The sequence below is a fragment of the Astyanax mexicanus genome, chromosome 5 (assembly GCF_023375975.1).
Source record: "Astyanax mexicanus isolate ESR-SI-001 chromosome 5, AstMex3_surface, whole genome shotgun sequence".
In the NCBI taxonomy this organism is placed as follows: domain Eukaryota; kingdom Metazoa; phylum Chordata; class Actinopteri; order Characiformes; family Acestrorhamphidae; genus Astyanax; species Astyanax mexicanus.
Genome location: NC_064412.1, coordinates 39456975 through 39477747, shown reverse-complemented (window position 1 = coordinate 39477747; position 20773 = coordinate 39456975). Strand labels below are relative to the sequence as shown.

General features: G+C 40.9%; 1 protein-coding gene across 1 annotated transcript in view; it reads left to right on the top strand.

Annotated features, from left to right (window-relative positions):
• The window catches only part of myo10l1 (myosin X, like 1), a 113598-nt gene that overhangs the window by 30326 nt on the left and 62499 nt on the right, over nt 1-20773 (top strand). Inside the window, exon 2 of the mRNA XM_007248796.4 lies at nt 3420-3518. Within this exon, the coding sequence (XP_007248858.3) occupies nt 3420-3518 (99 nt within the window). The remainder of the gene's footprint in view (nt 1-3419; nt 3519-20773) is intronic.

Below are 20773 nucleotides of genomic sequence, written 5' to 3'. Positions count from 1 at the left end.
TTATTGGTTCCGCCCATAACCAGCCCTTTTACAATAACCACACCTTTTTTGAATAGAGCTAAATAACGTTTTTAAAAAACGAATTCTGTGGGGATATAAAAAATGTACAATATAAGCAGAGGTTACACTAACTGTTGCATTTAAATAATGGAGGTAAAATTACAGTATATGGGAAAAAAATGTGATTGAAAGTTGTCTGTTTTGCCATTGAAACCTATGGGAATGGGTGGGGTTATACAGCTTTCTGCAACCGAACAGCAGGGGGCGCTCGACCTGTGGTGGCTTCACTTTTGAGAGACGATGCTCTGTCCAGCTATACGCAGTCTATGGGTTAGACAATTGCACAGATGATTAGTTGTGTTCCTTATTAAATGCTTGTTAAGTGTATGTTTGAAGGTATTTTGAAGTATAAAATTGTGTGTGTGCTCTCGGTTGTGTATATATCTATGTGAAAGTGAAGAAACAAGTGTGTGAGGTTCTGTAAAGCTCAGCTGTTCCACCTCCAGCAACACATCTGGCAGAGAGCAGACCAGCTGCTGCGGAGGCTACAGTCTAAATCAGCTGCACCTGTAAATGAGGCAGCGTTACAAAACCATCCGAGAGTATATCTGATCCTTTTAGACGGATGCTCCAAATAGATTAAGGTAAAATGTTATTTTAGAGAAACCTATTGATTCAGTGCTGGTGAAAGGACCCAGACAACCAAAAAAATCAAATGCCTCTTAAAGCTACATCACCACAGGTTAGTTACATATTACTGATTTCTTTTTTTTAAATCCATATTTCTTCAGTAATTGCACCTTAAACCTAGCCTTACACATATTTAAAATAATATATTTGTTGTGTTACATGCAGCCAGTTGTAGTCCCTTAAAAATATATTGTGTCAGATTTTTTGCCTGCAGCACTTTCTGGCTTCAGATCTGCCTACACAGACTACAATTCCCATAATCCCTTATTTCCAGAAGACTCTTTCCCATGTATTTCACTTATCAATCATGAACAATTCTCACACTTATTGTTAGCTGATTATTGACATGTTTTAGCTTTTAAGTATGTAAATATACAGCTCTGTAAAAAAAATAAGAGACCACCTAAAAATAACGAGTTTCTTAGATTTTACCAAATTAAATACATCTGAAATATAATTAAGAGAAAGACAGATGATCACAAGCCATCAAACCAAGCTGAACTGCTTGAATTTTTGCACCAAGAGTGGAATACATTTATCCAAAAGCAGTGTGTAAAGCTGGTGGAGGAGAACGTGCCAATATGCATGAAAGCTGTGATTAAAAAAGAAGGTTATTCCACCAAATATTGATTTCTAAACTCTCAAAACTCATATATGAATATGCACTTCAGGTCTAAAAGATCTGCATCTTTTTTGTTATTTCAACCATTTCTAATTTTCTGCAAATAAATTCTCTGAATGACAATATTTTTATTTGGATTCTATCTGTATTTTATAGAATAAAACAACAATGTTTATTTTACTCAAACATATACCTATAAATAGAAAAATCAATGAACTAAAGTGGTCTTTTTTTTCTCCCAGAGCTGTATATGCTAGCAGTGTATGGATACTACACGACACTGGCTAAGACAAACAGCTTGGTGTTTGTGTTGCTAGGTTTTAAACCCAAGAAAAAAAGAGCTGATATAGTTGGCTGATGTGTTTACATGTGTAATGAGGTGGATGTTGGAAGTACAGTCGCTTACACTGTGCTTATATGTCGTTTGTGGTGTGAATTTGTAGCTACATACTTCTGTAAAAAGTCGCAAGGCCTGGATTTCACACATGAAAGCTTAAAAGTTCTAGAGTAAAGCCGCCCCGTCTGCATCGTTTAGCGAAAGAATAACCAGACAAAACTAAGTTACCTCACTTACATTAATGAAGCTCATCCTATTAGTTTGTTAGCGTCCGCTAATGTGTTGTAATGTAATGCGTTTTTACAGTTTGCTGCTCACATAAGCGCTAATGCTCCGGCTGTAGTGTGCTCTGCTGTTGCTCTGGTGGTCCTGCGCCAGCGTCTCTGCTGCAGCTGAAGCTTATTGATCTCTGGTCTTGCTTTACTCTTTCCAGCCCCCACTGCAGACAGACGGCAGTGTAATTAAACTAGAGGACAACATATACAACAACGCCTTCCTTCTCCTGCTCTGTGTCTTTGGAGAACGGTAGAGAGAGAGGTGTGGGTAGTAGGTTGGGGGCTGAGAGGGGCAGCCGGTGTGGTCCAGTTATTCAGAATGGATTTGGTTGATTTTTTTAGTTTGAGTGCTGAATCCAGTAAATGGACATCATGTGTTGGTTGACGGTTAAGGTTGAATTTATGCTGATTACTATTTTTGTACCTTCCCTGATGTCATCTGAAATAAAGTGGGGAAGAAAAAATAAATAATTTTATATTTTATATCTGGTATTTTAAGGAAAGATAGACGATTTGATTCATTGTGACTCATTATGTTATGCAGAGTAAAGACCTCTAAAGACACCACTAACTGGATCTCCCTCTTGAGAGTACATGACAGTACAGAGTAGTCTTGTGTAATTACGTCTAGAGTTTCTTCTAATGATAGAGCCATTATGTGAATGTGAAACCTGATTAATTTTTACATGTCTTTATAAACCCCCTATTAGTTACTTTAAACCCCCAGATCAGTGTAATTAGGATGAAAAACTATTGTTTACAGAAAACAAAGTGGAAATTAAGTCATGTCAATTATAATTTATAGTAAAATCGTATCTCATCTAATCATACTGGGAATAGGTTTGTGCTATACCGTTTTGGACACAATAATATAGTCAAAAATGTATAATTTAAACAATATATATAATTTATATGAAAAAAAACATAAGGTGATATTGCGAAATGTTTGAATGCATTCTATTTTGTATTAGTTTGCTGTATTTATTTTTAATTATTTGTTTGCAGTTTATAGGCATGAATTAAATATGCTACACTTTAGTTTTGTGTTAGAATTCTGTTGTTGCATTACTTTATATTAGTTACATTGCTTTATTTTTGATCATTCTTTTTTGTTACACTGTGGTCATTTTATACAAAATCAGGGTGTTGGTAATTGTTACTGTTTAGGAACAAAAGTTTTCATTTATTATGTTTCTACTGAATGTATAAAACTTTTATATTTATAGTAAATAAAATTGGAATATTTATTTTATTGCAGTATTATATTTTTTAAATTAATAAAAAAAATCTGTGTTTTTTCATTTCACCAAGAATATAGTTATAGCAGAAAAGAAATACCCTGAAATATTGATCTTATATTTTTAAACTAAATTATGTGTGAACAGAATCTGGTCAAAGTAAATTCAGATACTATCAAGCCACAAAACACATGTTAATAGAAGGTGTACACAGGCCTGTTTGTAACAGTGTGTGTGTATGTCTGTGTGTGTTAAAGGGGGCACGAGTGTGGGTGAAGGAGAAAGATCAGCTGCTTCCTTCTACAGTCAACTCCTGTGGAGATGGACCCCTCGTACTCACTACTGACTATGGAGAGGTAAGACCAATCTTTTTCTGTCTGTATCTTTGTATCACATTCTCTCTCCTCCATCTCTCTATCTCTCTCTCTCTCTTTCTTTCTTTCTTTTTTTTCATTTTGAGACAGCCAGTTTCCTCTACAAACACACACACATACACACACATTGCCCTTTATGTGCCAACGCTTGACATATGACTAAAAGGTTGGGCTCATAATGCATTGTGGCTTAAATGCCCTCATGGCAGCTGTGTGTGTGTGGGTGTCTGTGTGTGTGTGTTTGCTCTATAGCTAATTCAGCACCTTCTGATTCTGCTGTGAATACTGATTTCAGGCTGGTGACTGTAAGCGCTGCAGCAGCCTGAAATGTCTTTTTATGTAAATCAGATTAAAGAGTTTGGTGTCAGGAATCATAAACTTCCATGAGCCATTTGGAAACCTGTGTAGAACCACCCTGACACCACCCCTCACTTGTTAACCCCCCACCAGAACCCCACCCACTATATCAGTTGAAGGAATGCCATTCCGGTCATTTTGTTTAAGAACCTCAGTAAACAGCAGGATTGGCCAGCAGACTTTGTCTGAAGGAGGGATCTATACATATGTTAGCAGATGAGTGATATTTAAATATTTTAAATAATACATTTTGTGGTAATCACCAATGTTCCCAATAGGCTTACAGTGCTAGCAATAGGGGCATAGTGTTGCTCGTGGAAAGAAATCACTATTTTTACACCATTAACAAGCTCAAAGCAACTTCACACTTCATTGGTAGAATTCCAAGGGTCCTGACATTTAAAACGAGGCACTGAGAACTTTGAAAGTGCCCATGTAGTTTATTAAAAACACTGTTTTTGCACACAGTACATTCAGATTTCATTGCATGGGCACGGTATTACATGTTATATCCCTATTGAATTGTAGAATTGTATGCCTGTGGAGAGCTTTTGCTAAAAGCTTTTGAGCTTTTGCTAAAACTCATATTGTTTCACTACACCCTACTACATATCCATTTCACTCTGAATTTGTCTTTTAATACAAATCGTAACTGAGGTGCAGTACACACAAAACAGCTAGGAGGCAGTGCAGCTCCAATTCTTAGAATCCACTCACACCAGACTTCCCTGACTCTGCTGATCATGTGATGCTATGGTGTTCTCACTCCCCCAGTTTCTGATTGTTTCTATCAGGCCTATCTTGTATAAAAAACCCTCAGTTTGAATGTAGTTATCTAGCTCTTCCACAACACGTTTCCTTTGTTTATTGCCTTTTGTTATCGACTTGTTTTTGTTTCTGACTCTCAATTTTTGCCATGCCCTCTCTATTGTATATTTTTGTTCTAGACCTTTTTGTATATTTGACTACTCTTTTGCCTTAGCCCTCTCTTTGCTGGATCTACCATGTTTGATTCTGTTTTGCCTAAATACGCTCTGCTAAGTTTATATTTACTGCCTTACTTTTACTGACCCTCCCTGTCCCTTACTACTCCTGTAAGCCTTACCTCTTTGTAAATAAACAAATAAAGAGTGTCTGTCATGTGTCTGGCCAGCTTGACAGTAGGTGGCATTAATGGAAATTCTATGGAATACTCACAGGCCACAACACTGAGAAGAATTCTCAGAAGGTTACAGAACAGATAAAGTCTGCAGTGTGAAACTACTTCACAGTTAAAGACAAAATCTTAAGCTAATAGCTGTGATTCATGTGTTTTATCTGCATCAAGATGTTTATTCGTTTTCTGCCATGTTTTTCCACACCATGTGAAGAAATACACTCCCACTATGCCTATTCTTAAATTGTAGCTGGTTGTAGCTGAGGCAAGCTCACTGCTGACGGTGGTTAAAGATTTAAGCAGAGAAATGTACAGCAGAAAAATAAGCAATTTTTTAGGATAGATCCCAAGTTTATAGTGGAGTCATTTAAATCAAATAAAGCTTTCTTAATTAGTAGTGAGTGCTCTTCTGACATTGCAGTAATGGTTAAAAACTCTGATGGTGCTTCACTTTGCTTCGTAAGTCCAGCTCTGTTGGAGTCTGGGATGCCTAGGGCAGGGGTTGGCAATAGGCGGCCAGTGGGCCAGATGTGGCCTCCAACATGAAACATCTGGCCCATGAGGTTGTTTGAACTATAATGAACGATAATTAAAATAAATAAATAAATAAAATGCTTCTCTGGTGAGCTTTTGTTTACCTCCCCTGTCTCTCTGTTGTGCTCGGCGTGACTTTAGTTTCCGCCTGTTCTCGTTTTTTTGCCCGTTCTTGGGCTTCCTATCTCCCAACCATGTCCCAATTTACTAGCCGGGGCAGCAGTAGTGTATTGGACCACGACCCACGACCCTCCACAGCTGGACATCCTGCTTAAGGGCTGTTATGTGTCTCTGAAAACAAGGTTATAAAGGCAGGGCAGCCCTGCTGGAGAGCGCTGACATTTTCATGCTGAATATAAGTACAATGCATACAGCACAGAGCAGCAGAGACACATCTGAACTGACATCTCCTACCCTATTCCAGTTTCTATCTCTCTCTCTCTCTCTCTCTCTCTCTCTCTCTCTTCTCGGTTCTGTGAATTATTCACTCAGCAGTGTGTGTGGGTGGAAGTGTATGACCCACTTCCAGCTGTGGTTCTGGTTGGGTTATTGGGGCAGTGTGTAAGTGCGTGTGTGTGTGTGTGTGTTTGTAACTTCAGATGTACACAATTTTTCTGCTTGCCCCATCTGTAGTCAGTTAGCCATGCAACAATTTTGAATATTTTTTATTTAATTATATTTTATTCAAAATTCAGAATTCAGAAATTCAAAATCCTTCAGCTGTGCTTCTTGAGGTAATACTTTAGAGTCATTACCTTACAGTAGAAAATGGTCTCTTTTCAGTAACATGCAGCAGATGCAGACAATGATAAATGGCTGAAATAACAACAAAGATGCAGAGCTTTCAGACCTCAGATAATGCAAAGAAAACAAGTTCATAATTATAAAGTTTCAGAAGAGTTCAGAAATTAATATCTGGTGGAATAACCCTGGTTTTCAATCACAGTTTTCATGCATCTTGGCATGTTCTCCTCCACCAGTCTTACACACTGCTTTTGGATAACTTTATGCCACTCCTGGTGCAAAGATTCAAGCAGTTTAGCTTGATTTGATGGCTTGTGATCATCCATCTCTTCCTCTTGAACAATGAACATAAGTCTAACCTGCAGTATATTTTAAGACCATAAAATAGAATAACTATTATTCATATGTTTCATTATAATCATTTATTTAAAAAATCAGTAACACTTTAATGAATGTTATTTCTGTTAGACTCTATAAACACATTCATACCATAGTATAATACATTCATAGGGCACTATAGACATGGCTATAAATATTTATAAAATTGTATAACCAATTATAGCCATGTTTATTATGCATTTTAACGTGTGGCCCTAATACATTATAAGCTGTACTTTTAATATGTATGTTAAATTAGTATATATCCATCATTAATAATCAGTCACACATCGGGTGAACAAAGACCTGTTATAATACATTATAAGTGACTATAACTAATATTATATTCAAGACAAGTATCATTTAGTGTCAGGGCCAGACAGGAATGAGACTGGTGCAGATACAATAAAATAACTTTTATTAAAGTTATAGAGTAGACAGGGGTAGTCAACAGAAACAGGGTCAGTACCAAAAATGCACAGTGTAGAGAAACCATACCATAACCGGAGGACAGTCCAGAGTTCATACACGGGTAGGCAGTATCACAGGGTAGGCAAAAATCCAGAGTACAATAAACAGTCCAGGTCATACACGGTAATCCAACACAAGGGAGCAGGCAAAAATCAAAGTCGGTAGAAAACAAAAACAGGATCATACACGGAAAATAGCAAGGGCAAGAGAAACGCTTTGAATTGTAGGATTACCAAACAGATACTCGGCGAGGTGTGAGTGTGAGCATGGTCCTTAAATACACTGAGTAATCAGTACTCGGGACTTCCTGGTGGCGTCATGTGACGTGTCATGTGATCGGGAGTGTGTGTTGTGTCATGGAGTGGTGCGTTCTGGGTATTGTAGTTGTTACTGTGAGAATCGCAGATAGAGCTGGATGTGGGAGACACAGACGTGCTTTCAGCACCAGACATGACAGTACCCTCCCCCTGAGGGCCCGGAGCGGAGGCAGAACGGGGCCGACCCCGGCGACGACCACCCGGCGGACAGGGAGTACCGGCGGGAGGTGCAGGTGTCGGAGCGGAGGTGCCAGACAGACGGGGCTCACCAGAGCGAGAAACCCGACGAGTTGGAGCAGAGGAGGTCGGAGGACGCTTGGGACGTCCACGGGGCCTAGGAGCAGGCTTACCAGGAAAACGAGCATGAAACTCCACGAGCAAGGCAGGGTCCAGCACGTCTTTGGCAGCCACCCAACAACGCTCCTCCGGACCATACCCCTCCCAATCGATAAGGTATTGGAGCACACCCCCACGTCTGCGTGAATCCAGCACCTCCCGGACAGCATACGTGGACGACCCCTCCCCCTCCACAGCCGCGGGTGGAACATCAGCCGGTGCAGCGTCAGCGAGCGGACCCGGGACCATAGGCTTGAGGAGAGATACATGAAAAGAATTATTAATACGATACTGAGGGGGTAACTCCACCTTGTAAGTAACTTCATTAATACGTGACAAAATCTTAAGAGGACCAATAAACTTAGGCAGGAGTTTTCTACAACTACCCTCAAACCTAAAGTCCCGGGTAGAAAGCCACACCCGATCTCCTGGTTGGTAGTCTGGGCTGTCACCACGGTGCTTGTCAGCACGCTCCTTGTACACACGCAGTACCTCAGAGACTTTACGATGCGTGTCTTCCCACACCTGCTCACTGCGCTTCATCCATTCATCCACAGCCGGCACATCAGTGGACACCGCTGTCCAGGGAGCTAGAGGAGGCTGAAAACCCAGAACACACTGAAAGGGGGTGAGGCCAGAGGTAGTATTAACTAGGGAGTTTTGTGCAATTTCAGCCCAAACGAGGTATTGTGACCAATCGGTGGGATGTTTGAAGCAGTATGTGCGGAGGAATTTCCCGAGTTCCTGATTAACCCTCTCACATTGACCATTACATGTAGGGTGGAAACCAGAAGTGAGACTGACATGTACACCGAGATGTTCAAAAAATGCCTTCCACACACGAGAGGTAAATTGAGGACCACGGTCAGACAAAATATCTTCGGGGATACCAAAGTGTCTAAATACATGCATATAAATAGCTTGAGCAGTTTGGAAGGCAGTAGGCAGAGCTGGGAATGGAATAAATTTAACCCCTCTAGAGAAACGATCAACAACAGTGAGAACTGTAGTATAACCCTCAGATACAGGCAGATCAGTGACAAAATCAACAGCAATATGCGACCAAGGTCTCTCAGGTACAGGGAGAGGTAGTAGCTTACCGGCTGGAAGGGTTTTAGGTGTTTTACATTGCGCACAAACAGAGCAGGAGGTAACGAATGAGGGAACATCAGCACGCATAGAATTCCACCAGTAACGGGCAGAGAGTAATTGTAACGTGCGTGTGACACCAGGATGACCAGAGGTTAAAGCGGAATGAGCCCAGGTGATGAGCCTGTCTCGAAACTGGACGGGTACGAACGTTTTACCCTGAGGACAGTCCTCAGAATCGGGCTGATTAGCGTTACTTTGGCGAATCTGATCGTCTAACTCCCATTGAATGGCTGCGATCTGAACAGAGGGAGGAAGAATGCGTTCAGCCTCCTGGGGCTGGGATGCGCTGTCCACAGTGCTGTAAACCCTGGACAGCGCATCAGCTTTAGTGTTACGGTTTCCCGGACGGAACGAGATCGAGAAGTTAAATCGAGAGAAGAAAAGAGACCAACGTGCTTGTCTCGGATTAAGTCGTTTAGCCGTGCGGAGGTATTCCAAATTCTTGTGATCAGTATACACAGTAAACGGATGAACGGACCCCTCCAGCCAGTGACGCCATTCTTCTAGAGCTAATTTCACAGCAAGAAGTTCCCTATCCCCTATCCCATAGTTACGCTCCGCAGGGGAAAGCTTGCGTGAGAAGAAGGCTACAGGAAACAATTTGGGTGGCGACCCACTACGCTGAGAGAGAACCGCGCCAACACCCGATTCGGAAGCGTCCACTTCCACTACGAAGGGCAACTCGGGATTAGGGTGCCTAAGTACAGGGGCTGAAATGAACGCAGCTTTCAGCTCACAGAAAGCGCGATCCGCTTCGGTTGACCACTTCAGGATTTTAGCAGCCCCTTTAGTGAGGGCAGTAAGGGGCGCAGCAATGGAGCTAAAGTTACGGATGAACCGCCTATAAAAATTAGCGAAGCCAAGGAATCGCTGGAGTTCTTTAATGGTCTGGGGCACAGGCCAATTAGTAACGGCAGTAACTTTCTCATCGTCCATCAGGACACCGGAGGAACTGATAACATAGCCGAGAAATGTGACCCTTTGCGTGTGGAACTCACATTTCTCGGCTTTGGCAAACAGGCTATGTTCTCTCAGGCGTTGGAGAACTTGGCGGACATGCTGTATGTGTGTGGGGAGATCTGGGGAATAGATAAGGATGTCGTCTATAAAAAGGACAACAGAGTGATTAATTAGGTCACGAAATATGTCGTTCATAAAGGACTGGAATATGGCTGGGGCGTTAGCAAGACCGTAACTCATGACCAGGTATTCATAGTGGCCGTTGGTGGTGGAAAACGCTGTTTTCCATTCGTCACCCTCCCTGATGCGAATGAGGTTATAAGCACTACGGAGATCGAGTTTGGTGAAGTACACGGCATTACGTAACTGTTCTAATGCTGCTGGGATTAACGGGAGCGGGTAAGCGAACTTTTTGGTAATGTCGTTTAAGCCTCTGTAATCTATGCAGGGTCTCAAACCCCCATCCTTCTTCTTCACGAAGAAGAAACCGGAACCAACAGGGGATTTGGATGGGCGGATGAAACCTTGCGCCAGAGCTTCACTAACATACTCTTCCATAGCCTTCTCCTCATCACGAGACAATGGGTACACACGAGCTTTGGGCAGTACAGAACCCTCTATTAAATCAATAGAGCAATCATAGGGGCGATGCGGAGGTAACTCGGTAGCTTTAGATTTACTAAACACATCAGAAAAATCATAGTACTCGGAGGGAATAGCAGGGGTATCTACAGAATTAGGGCTTTCAACAGAGGTAGATTGCAAAGAGAGTGAATTTAAAGATAAACAGTTCTCACGACAGAAAGGAGACCAGGCAGTGATGTCTCCCAGGCTCCATGAAATGACGGGGTCGTGTGTCTTTAGCCATGGCGCTCCCAAAACCAGTGGATGTTCCGTGCGTGGGAGCACATAGAGAGAGAGCTGTTCCACATGTAGAAAGCTGGCCTGAAGGGTGAGAGGAAGAGTCTGCTGGGTCACAGGTTTGGAGCGTACAGTCTTTCCATCAATGGCATGGATGGGGATAGGCCTAGGGAGATCCTTCGTGGGTATGGCGTACTCCTCCACCAGATCCAGGCTGATAAAGTTCCCCTCCGACCCAGAATCTACAAGCGCTGAGACACAAAACACATCCGTTGGAGTGGTGATAATAACAGGCAACACGAAACATTTTTCTTTAAGTTCAGAAACAGGGGTACATACCACGTTAGCGCGTGGAGTACACTCCACGCGCTGTCCCAGAGCAGACGCTTGAGCAGAATTGGGCCGGAGTTCACAGTTAGCCCTCAGATGACCTGGACCACCACAATAGAGGCACAGGTGAAGGCGAATGCGACGCTGCCTCTCAGTGACGGATAGTCTGGATCGTGTGATCTCCCTAGGTTCAGAGATGGATGCAGGTGCAAATTCCGGAACTGGATTCCCGGACTGGAGTAGTGCAGGGCGAACCACAGGCGTGTGGCTAACAGCTTTGAGTTTACGGGAAAGGAGCTGATCCAGACGGATAGACAGAGTGATCAGCTGATCCAGGGTGAGTGAATCGTCCTTGCATGCAAGTTCTCTTTGAATCTCGGGGTTAAGTCCGTGTCGAAACATGGAGATGAGAGCAGGATCGTTCCAACCGCTGCTAGCGGCTAACGTACGGAACTCCAGAGCAAAGGCTGCCACAGATAGTTTACCTTGCTTCAAGGTAATCAGAATCTCTCCACTAGATTGCCCATAGCGTGTATGATCAAAAACGCTGCGAAAAATAGACAAAAAAGTGTCGTAGCTGGATTCAGAAATGTTCTCCCAAATAGCTGTAGCCCAGTCCAAAGCCTTGCCAGACAACCGAGAAATTATAAACCCGATTTTAGCTTTATCAGAAGCAGGAGGTGAGTTGCTAAAAAACACGGAGCACTGGAGCAGAAACCCATTACACTTCTCAGTGTTACCGTCATAGACTTCGGGTTTACACACAGCGAAAAAGGGAGTAGTGGTTTCGTTAGGGCTGGCTACAGGACTAACCACTGGGCTAGGGTTCTGGGTGGATAAACCCCGGAGATGACTTATAATCTCGGCTAGCTGCTGCTGTTGGTTAACCTGGTGGCGTGCTAGCTCGTCAACAGCTTGGGTCACACCAGCGAGCGTTTGCTGGTGCTGACCTAAAAGCCGACCCTGGTTAGCCAAACCAGACTTAATAGACTCTGTATCCGCAGTCTCTGTCATTATGGCCGAGTATCTTGTCAGGGCCAGACAGGAATGAGACTGGTGCAGATACAATAAAATAACTTTTATTAAAGTTATAGAGTAGACAGGGGTAGTCAACAGAAACAGGGTCAGTACCAAAAATGCACAGTGTAGAGAAACCATACCATAACCGGAGGACAGTCCAGAGTTCATACACGGGTAGGCAGTATCACAGGGTAGGCAAAAATCCAGAGTACAATAAACAGTCCAGGTCATACACGGTAATCCAACACAAGGGAGCAGGCAAAAATCGAAGTCGGTAGAAAACAAAAACAAGATCATACACGGAAAATAGCAAGGGCAAGAGAAACGCTTTGAATTGTAGGATTACCAAACAGATACTCGGCGAGGTGTGAGTGTGAGCATGGTCCTTAAATACACTGAGTAATCAGTACTCGGGACTTCCTGGTGGCGTCATGTGACGTGTCATGTGATCGGGAGTGTGTGTTGTGTCATGGAGTGGTGCGTTCTGGGTATTGTAGTTGTTACTGTGAGAATCGCAGATAGAGCTGGATGTGGGAGACACAGACGTGCTTTCAGCACCAGACATGACATTTAGGAGTGGTTAAAATAATTAAAGCATTATTGAGGGTATGTTTATAAGTTGGCAGCATTTATTTAGTCACAATGCATTTCGCAAGCTAGGACTGAGTTTTTTGTTATTGGTGTATAACATGTTATAAACACAGCTAAAGATTTTGATCACAATTCATGATGCATAATAAACATGGTTATAATGGGTTATACATTTTTAGAAATATGTAAAGCCCTGTTTATAATACCTTATGAATGCATTATAATGTGTTATGAGTATGTTTATAGTGTCTTATAGAAATGACATTCATAGAAAGTGTTACCAAAATATCTACTACAAGGTTCCAGCGGGTCCTTAAAAAGTCTCAAAATGTCTTCAAATAAAAAATGGGGAATTAAAATCTTAAATTGTCTTAAATTTACTTTAAATTTGCTGCAGGTATTACATTTTCAGATTTTCCCAAAGAACATACAAACTTTAGCGGCGAGTTAGCTAGTGTTACCGGGGAGAGAACTAAAGTTAGCAAAGAGCTAGCTAAAATTAGCGGTGAGCTAGCTAATGTTACCATGAGAAAACAAAGGCTAGCAGAGTTAACATTAGTGGCGATCTAGCTAACATACTAACATTTGCGTCGAGTTAGCTTCATTACCAGGAAGACAACTAAGGGTAGCAGAGTGCTAGCTACATTAGCATCGCACTAGCTAACATACTAACATTAGCGGCGAGTTAGCTTCATTACCAGGGAGAGAACTAAGTGTAGCAGAGTGCTAGCTACATTAGCATCAAGCTAGCTAACATACTAACATTAGCGGTGAGTTAGCTTCATTTCCAGGAAGAGAATTAAGCTTAGCAGCAGGTTACCTAGGTTACCATACACAATGGAACAAAAAAAAAGATAACAAATGGGAAATGTTAATTTTGATTTGTATCCAATACAATACATTATTTTATACCAAAGAAATTATGACTACACTTTTTGGTCTTAAATTTTATTTATTGTTTAAAAATAGGGTGACCATATTTTTATTTGGGTAAACCAGGACACCTGGCTAAATGACATCAACAACTAATTTGCATAATACATGTTTTTGAAGCTGTAAAGTATTAAGGTTGTGGGAGTGAAAAAAGTGAGTAAAAAAACACCGTAAATATGTTAGAAATTATACAAATGAACAACTTCTGTTGCTTTTTAAATAGGCTTTCACTTTTTTACAATAACTTTATTTATACGTGAATTACATAAATGAGTTTTTTGCCATGTTCTTAAATGTTATTTTAAGGGCAGCAGTAAGACTGAACTCTTATTCCACGTTTTTTTAGGGTTTTTGTTTGTTTTATTAATTTTTTTTTACGTTTTCTTAAGAAAACTTAAGGGATTATGTCACACGCAGCATCATGCGCAGTGCCCTAGTGCCTGTAAATGTCCCGGGAAATACGGACGTTTGGTCACCCTATTAAAAAGCAATAAATGTGACTTTTAAAATGGTGCAAGAACCCTGTACTTAGTTGAATGCTTTATAAATGTATGCCAGATGTTTACATCACCTTGCCGGTTAAAGTGTGAGCTTGTGCTTGATGGTTTATTTCTGGAAATCATAGGTTTTTGGCGCATGTGGCTTGGGCCAATTCCTATATTATACTAGGTAACAGGGGTATTGGCACATGCAGTATCCGGCACGTAAGCTAAGCATTCGGGCCAGAATCAGGCCTAAATTTAAGCCGATGCGACTCAGACTCAGCCTGTGGTATTGGACCCAGAAATGGCCAGAGCGATTTTTGCTGTCTGATGAGTCATATGATACCCTCATCCTGAACCTGACCTGAACATGAGTGTTCATGCTAGACTTTATGCTGCTCACTGACCGTTAAATCCTTGTGTAAAACGGGCTGTGTCTGTATCTTTAGCTCTTTATCCTCAGTCATGTTAGATATTCAGTAGGCTACATTGGTGCCCAGTGCTGCCAGCACAACGACAATTTGCCTTAACTGTGCTGCAGAAGTCAACGCAGCTGTGATCCAGACTAGGTGCCTGGCGACGGAAGACTTCGTCTAGAGCTCAGGGTTACAAATACACCCCTCCCCCCTGCTTCACTCCCAGCTACCATCAACCCCCACCCATGGTACCCTCTCACCGGAGACGGTTGCTATGGAAATGATCTGAACGGACCAGAACACCTCTCCTTCCTGAGAATACGGTGATGGATCAGGGGTCTTTCAGTATTTATATAAGAACACACAGGATATACATTGTCTATCTATATGTGTATGAGGGTTATATATGTTAATAGTGATGCAGGGTGTATGTGTGTGTGCTTGTGTGTACGAGAGTAAGAGAGAGAGAGAAACAGAGAGAGGGAGATGCAAGAGAGGAGGGAGAGAGAGAGGTAGAGAGAGCCCTCAGGAGCATTGGTCAAAAACTATTTCCTCCCCATGCCATTCACATGAAGAGAAGCCTTCTGCCTCACTGGGTGAGAGGGAGAGTGTGTGTATGTATGTGTGTGTGTGTTAAGGCACTGATTTGGCAGAGGCTGAATTTAGACTCTGGAGCGCAAATATAGAATTATGTGACCTAAATCTAAGCATGGCTGAACACCACACAATTCTCACGCAACAGAGTAAGAACTAAGGACACTTGAAGCAGGTCAGAATATGACTCCTAATTGGCAAGATCCTAGCTGTATGATAAATTTCACAAAACAGGGGTTACTGGGATGCACAGGGTATTTGTTAAAGGTGTCCTTCCACTAAAATCCACTTTTTTATTCTTTGTAAAATACAACAGGTCTCTCTGAGTTCTATATGATGCTGCACATGAAACTTTTCCTCACCCTCCATCGTCTGCAGTAGCTAGTAAAAGAAAATATTCCGAAAAATGAGTTGATCAGTAAAAGCATGTGTACTGTACGTCAATTAGTATTCATGGCCTAGCGTTTCTTGGCTCGCGTCTACCCACAAGCAGAGCTGAAGCCAGGCAGCGACGTTTTAGCGATGTTTTAGGTTGAACACAACAGTGTAACTGGTAGTGTAAATAGTTATAATATGAATCAAATCATATGAACCCTGAGGGCCATATTTTAGGGAACGTGTAGTTTGATGTAGGACGTCAGTGTGTCTTTGCTATCATAACGATGGGAAAAGTATGCCTTGAATGGCTCAAAATGCACAAAAGGAATGTTCTAATTTTCTTAACTAATCATCGGTGTGCTTTCTGCATAATGTGCAATAAACCAATCAGCGTGTCACATGCCATTCCCTTTAAGAGTCAGGTTCGCTCTGACGGCGCATTGATATTTCAGGGGCGTAGCTACCCGGACATGTCAAACACTTCTAAGTAGAGGAAACTGACCTGCTCTTTTACGCTTGTTCATTGTGTTTATTAATTTTGTAAAAGTTTGTACCACCACACACATGCTTTGCTCAGGATGTTAAATAGGACCCTAAGTTTGAGAAATTGTTGTACAGTTTTTTAGCAGTGGGTCATATGACCAAAAAATAATCACCATATTTCAGGGTATTTTTGCAATAACAATGTTCTTGATATGGCAAAACATTTCTTTTTTTAAGAGTGGGTGTCACGATTTTCTAAATCCTCGATTCGATTTTATTTCTGATTTTAGGTTCACGATTCGATTCGATTTGATTCTCGATTTTCTTTTTTTTTTACAGCAGAGAGGCCTATGTCAGTTTTAGATTAGTCTATGGTCTTTCATTGGTTTGATTCTTCAAATTTACAATATCTTATTTCAAAAGGTGGACTTGATATAAGTGATGCAAAGTGATACAAGTGATCTGTAATACACCACATTAGGCACTAACGGTCAAATTTAAATAATTTAATTAAGATATATTTGTAATGCCATCTAGTGTTTTTTTTTTGGTAGCAGCAGTGTGCACATAACAAAATAAATAATAAAAAAATACTGGAACAGTCATGTAAAAAATAATACAACAATTAGAGCCTTAACAAACTGAACTCTATCCTACTATAACAGTTAAACATGAAAAATAAGACATTAAGACTTTTTCAGTCCCTGAGAATGACAATTTTTTTTCTTTAAACAAAGATATACTATTAAAGATGCTCCTTAAGGTACCAAAACTATTAACATATTTGAGGCTAGACAAAACAAATGTCCACATTTTCTGGAGAAAGAGCTGCTCTTTGAGCTACAGTGTCCAGCGCCATTTGCGTAGCGTGCTGCGCCATTTGCAGGAGGGATCGTCGATCCTCTTTTTGACTTCGATGCTCGAGACCATGACATAATTTCGATCGATTTCGATGAAATATGGAAATCGTGACACCTCTATTAGTACTATTAGTAGAAACAAAAATAACTTGAAAAAAAAAATGATTTTGTGTAAAATAACAGTGTTGCAAAAAATCTACCGCAGCATATGAAGTTTTTGCATATAAACTGCAAAAAAACGATAAAATAAAGAGAAATAAAAAGTATACATTAAAAAATAAACACACAGTAAATAGCAACAACAGCATCAAATATAAAATAGACTGCTTTTAAGAATATCATTGTTTTATCATTAAATTATTGTAAATGATATGCATAGCACACCCCAATGTTTTTTTGGCTATTTGAATTGTGTATAATGTTTTCACAAATTGAGCCTTTTTCAAATTCATGCTTAAGCAACTGTAAAAATCTTTAACTATATTATTTTTACTGTGATCTCTCGCTTCCAGCTTTCCATAATTCTGCTCCAGACTTTTCCCACACTGTGTCTTTACCTCTGTAACAGCAGCTCTAAAATTCCTGTCTCTCTGCTCCCTCCTCTCTTCATTCTTATTCCATCATCTTCTCTCTAATGCCTCTCTCTTCCCATCCCTCCCCCTCTTTTACTCTCTCTCACTTTCTCTGCTCCTGTTAAAGGAGAGGCTGGACATGTACTCAGCCTCTGATAGATGGAGAAGTCTGTGATTGAACTGCTGACTTTATCTGAAGCCTTTAATTGAGGTTTTATCCGATACCACAGCGGCTCCACTTTAATGGACCAGAAAACCGTCATCCCAGCCGCAGAGCACATTACAGCTCATATCAGGACTGCCCACCTCATCTTGAGTAGCACTGCTGAAGTACATTTATGATTAGAACAGCACCTCTGAGGTACATTTATGACTAGAATAGGACTGCTGATGTACATTTATGTTTAGAATAGCATTGCAGAGGTAAATTTATCATGTGAATAGAACAGCGTGGGTAAAATATACTCATGACTTTAAAAAAATACAGTTGCAAGAAAAAACGTATGTGAACCCTTTGGGATTACTTGAATTTCTGCATAAATTGGTCATTAAATGGGTTTTGATCACAGCAATAGACAAACACAGTCTGCTTAAACTAATACCACACAAAAAATGATATGTTTCCAAAGGTTTTATTGAACACAACATGTTAACAATCACAGTGCAGGGATGAAAAAGTATGTGAACCTCTAGGCCACATGTGTCAAACACAAGGCCCGCGGGCCAAATGTGGCCCGCCACGTCTTTTTATGTGGCCCGCGAGAGCTTGTAAGATCTTAGTGTCTATAATAAATAAGTCAGAAGCGTTCTTTGACCAAAAAATACATTTCCCACAATGCTTGTCGATTGTATTACCCGCAAAGTTACGGCTTACTGCCACTACACGGCAGTGTAGTCATTGATGTGGAAACCCTGCCGGAGGGAAGGTGTAACTTCGCGGGTGGAATTGAGACATATAAATGTTTATCCCATAATGTCCAGAAAAAGAGAAGTTGATGCAGACGGACGGCTGTGCTTCAAGGCGAAAGACCGGTATGCATTTTGTGTTACGAAGAGTGTTACTGACCAAAATAAACGCTTTTTAGGAGAGATATAAGTTCTGTGTAAACATTTATAAGACAATAGCTGACAAAATCTGTTTTAATGACGTTAATAAACATCACTGTGACAGCGCTAGTCGCAGTTTCACCGCAGCAAAGTACGAGGACGTGAATCACTTATCTAACCAGCCTTTACTGATTTCTGCCCTCAATAACCCTTTCAATAACCTCCAATAGCCTTTAATAGTCTTCAGTAGCCTTCAACAGTCTAACCTTGCAGCCGTGGTGTCTCCACTAAACTCCGTAGTTATAAACATCCTGAGGTTAGCAGCGCGATAACTGACCTGTTTATAATGTAATCCCAGCAGTGACTCATGCTCTAAACGGCTGCTGTTAGCTGATTGGGCTGAAAGATGAACTGTAGAGAGCTGTATTATTCGGTTACAAAAATCTTTATTTCATACACAGAAGAACTTAAAAATTGTAAAAACGCTCCAGACTGGCTGAGCTGAGCCCTGTAGCCCGTGGCTGGGCTGTAGCTCTGACTCAGTAAAGACTGCGGACTTGTGGTGCTGCTGCTGCAGCTCCCACTAGTGGTTGGATGAGGAACTGCTAAATCTGAGGAAATGCTATGTTCTTAACAGCTCACAATTTTTGATTTTATATTTATTAAGCCTTATTTCAGTTAATAATTTCAAAGTTAATATAACTTGATGTCATTTCTATTCACTTGAATAGTTTGGTTCTTGATTGATGGAGTTTTTGGATTTCATGACATGACAAATTAAAAGGATTTATGTTAATAGAGCAACAAGCAAACATTTTTTCCATGCAACTGTAATATTTGATTGAATAAATAATATATTGAGAGTTATTTAACATTAAGGAGTAATTACATTCATTTACATATATTACATTTGGTTACATTTTATTACATTTATAAGTTACATCTGGCCCTCGGAGGACAGCCAATATGCCAATGTGGCCCTCGGCCAAAATGAGTTTGACACCCCTGCTCTAGGCTAATGACTTTTCTAAGAGCTAATTAGAGCCAGGATGTGATGAGAGTGGATGTGTTGGTTAAAGCTGTCCTGACCTATAAAAAAACACACACCAGTTTTGAGTTTGCTGTTCCTAAGAAGCATTGCTTAATGTGTGAATCATGCAGGCGTGGTCGTCCTGTAAAGATGACAGCAAGAGCACAGCGCAGAATGATCAATGAGGTGGGGAAGAATCCTAGAGTCCTAGAGAGAAGCCACTGCTGTCCATAAAAAAACATTTCTGCACGTTTAAAGTTTGCAAAAGAGCACCTGGATGTTCCACAGCACTACTGGCTAAATATACTGTGGACAATTGGTTTCAGAAACCAAAATTGAGTTATTTGGAAGGAAATCACAAAGCTATGTGTAGAGAAAAAAAGGCACAACACACCATCATCAAAACCTCATCCCAACTGTGAAACATGGTGGAGGGGGCATCATGGTTTGGGGCGGCTTTGCTGCCGCAGGGCCTGAATAGATTGCCGTGATCAACGGAAAAATTAATTCCCAAGTTAACCAAGACGTTTTGCTGGAAAATTTAAGATCATCTGTTCACCAACTGAAGCTCAACAGAGGATGGATGATGCAACAGGACAACGACCCAAAACATAGAAGTAAATCAACAACCGAATGGCTTAAACAGAAGAAAATACACCTTCTGGAGAGTCCTGACCTCAACCCAATTGAGATGCTGTGGCCTCATGACCTCAAGAGAGCGATTCACACCAGATGGCCCAAGAATATTGCTGAACTAAAACAGTTTTGTGAAGAGGAATGGTCCAAAATTCATCCTGAATGTTGATCAGGTCTGATCTGTAACTACAGGAAACGTTTGGTTGAGGTATCAACCAGTTATTAAACCCAAAGGTTCATATACTTCCCCCCCCCCCTGCACTGTGAATGTTAACATGTTGTGTTCAATAAAATATATATTTTTGTGTGGTATTAGTTTAAGCAGACTGTGTTTGTTTATTGTTATGACCAGAACACATTTATTAATCAATTTATGCAGAAATCCAAGTAATCCCAAAATGTTCACATACTTTTTCTTGCAACTGTATATAGAGAGAGAAAGAAAAGATGAAAGAAAGAAATGCAGAGAGTTCAAGAAAGAGAAAGGTACAGATAGATAGAGAGAGAGATAGACAGAGAAAGAGATTACTGGAGGCATTACTGACCTATATTGTATTTACTGTATTCACAGTTGCAGAAAAAAACCTGCAGAGAGCAGA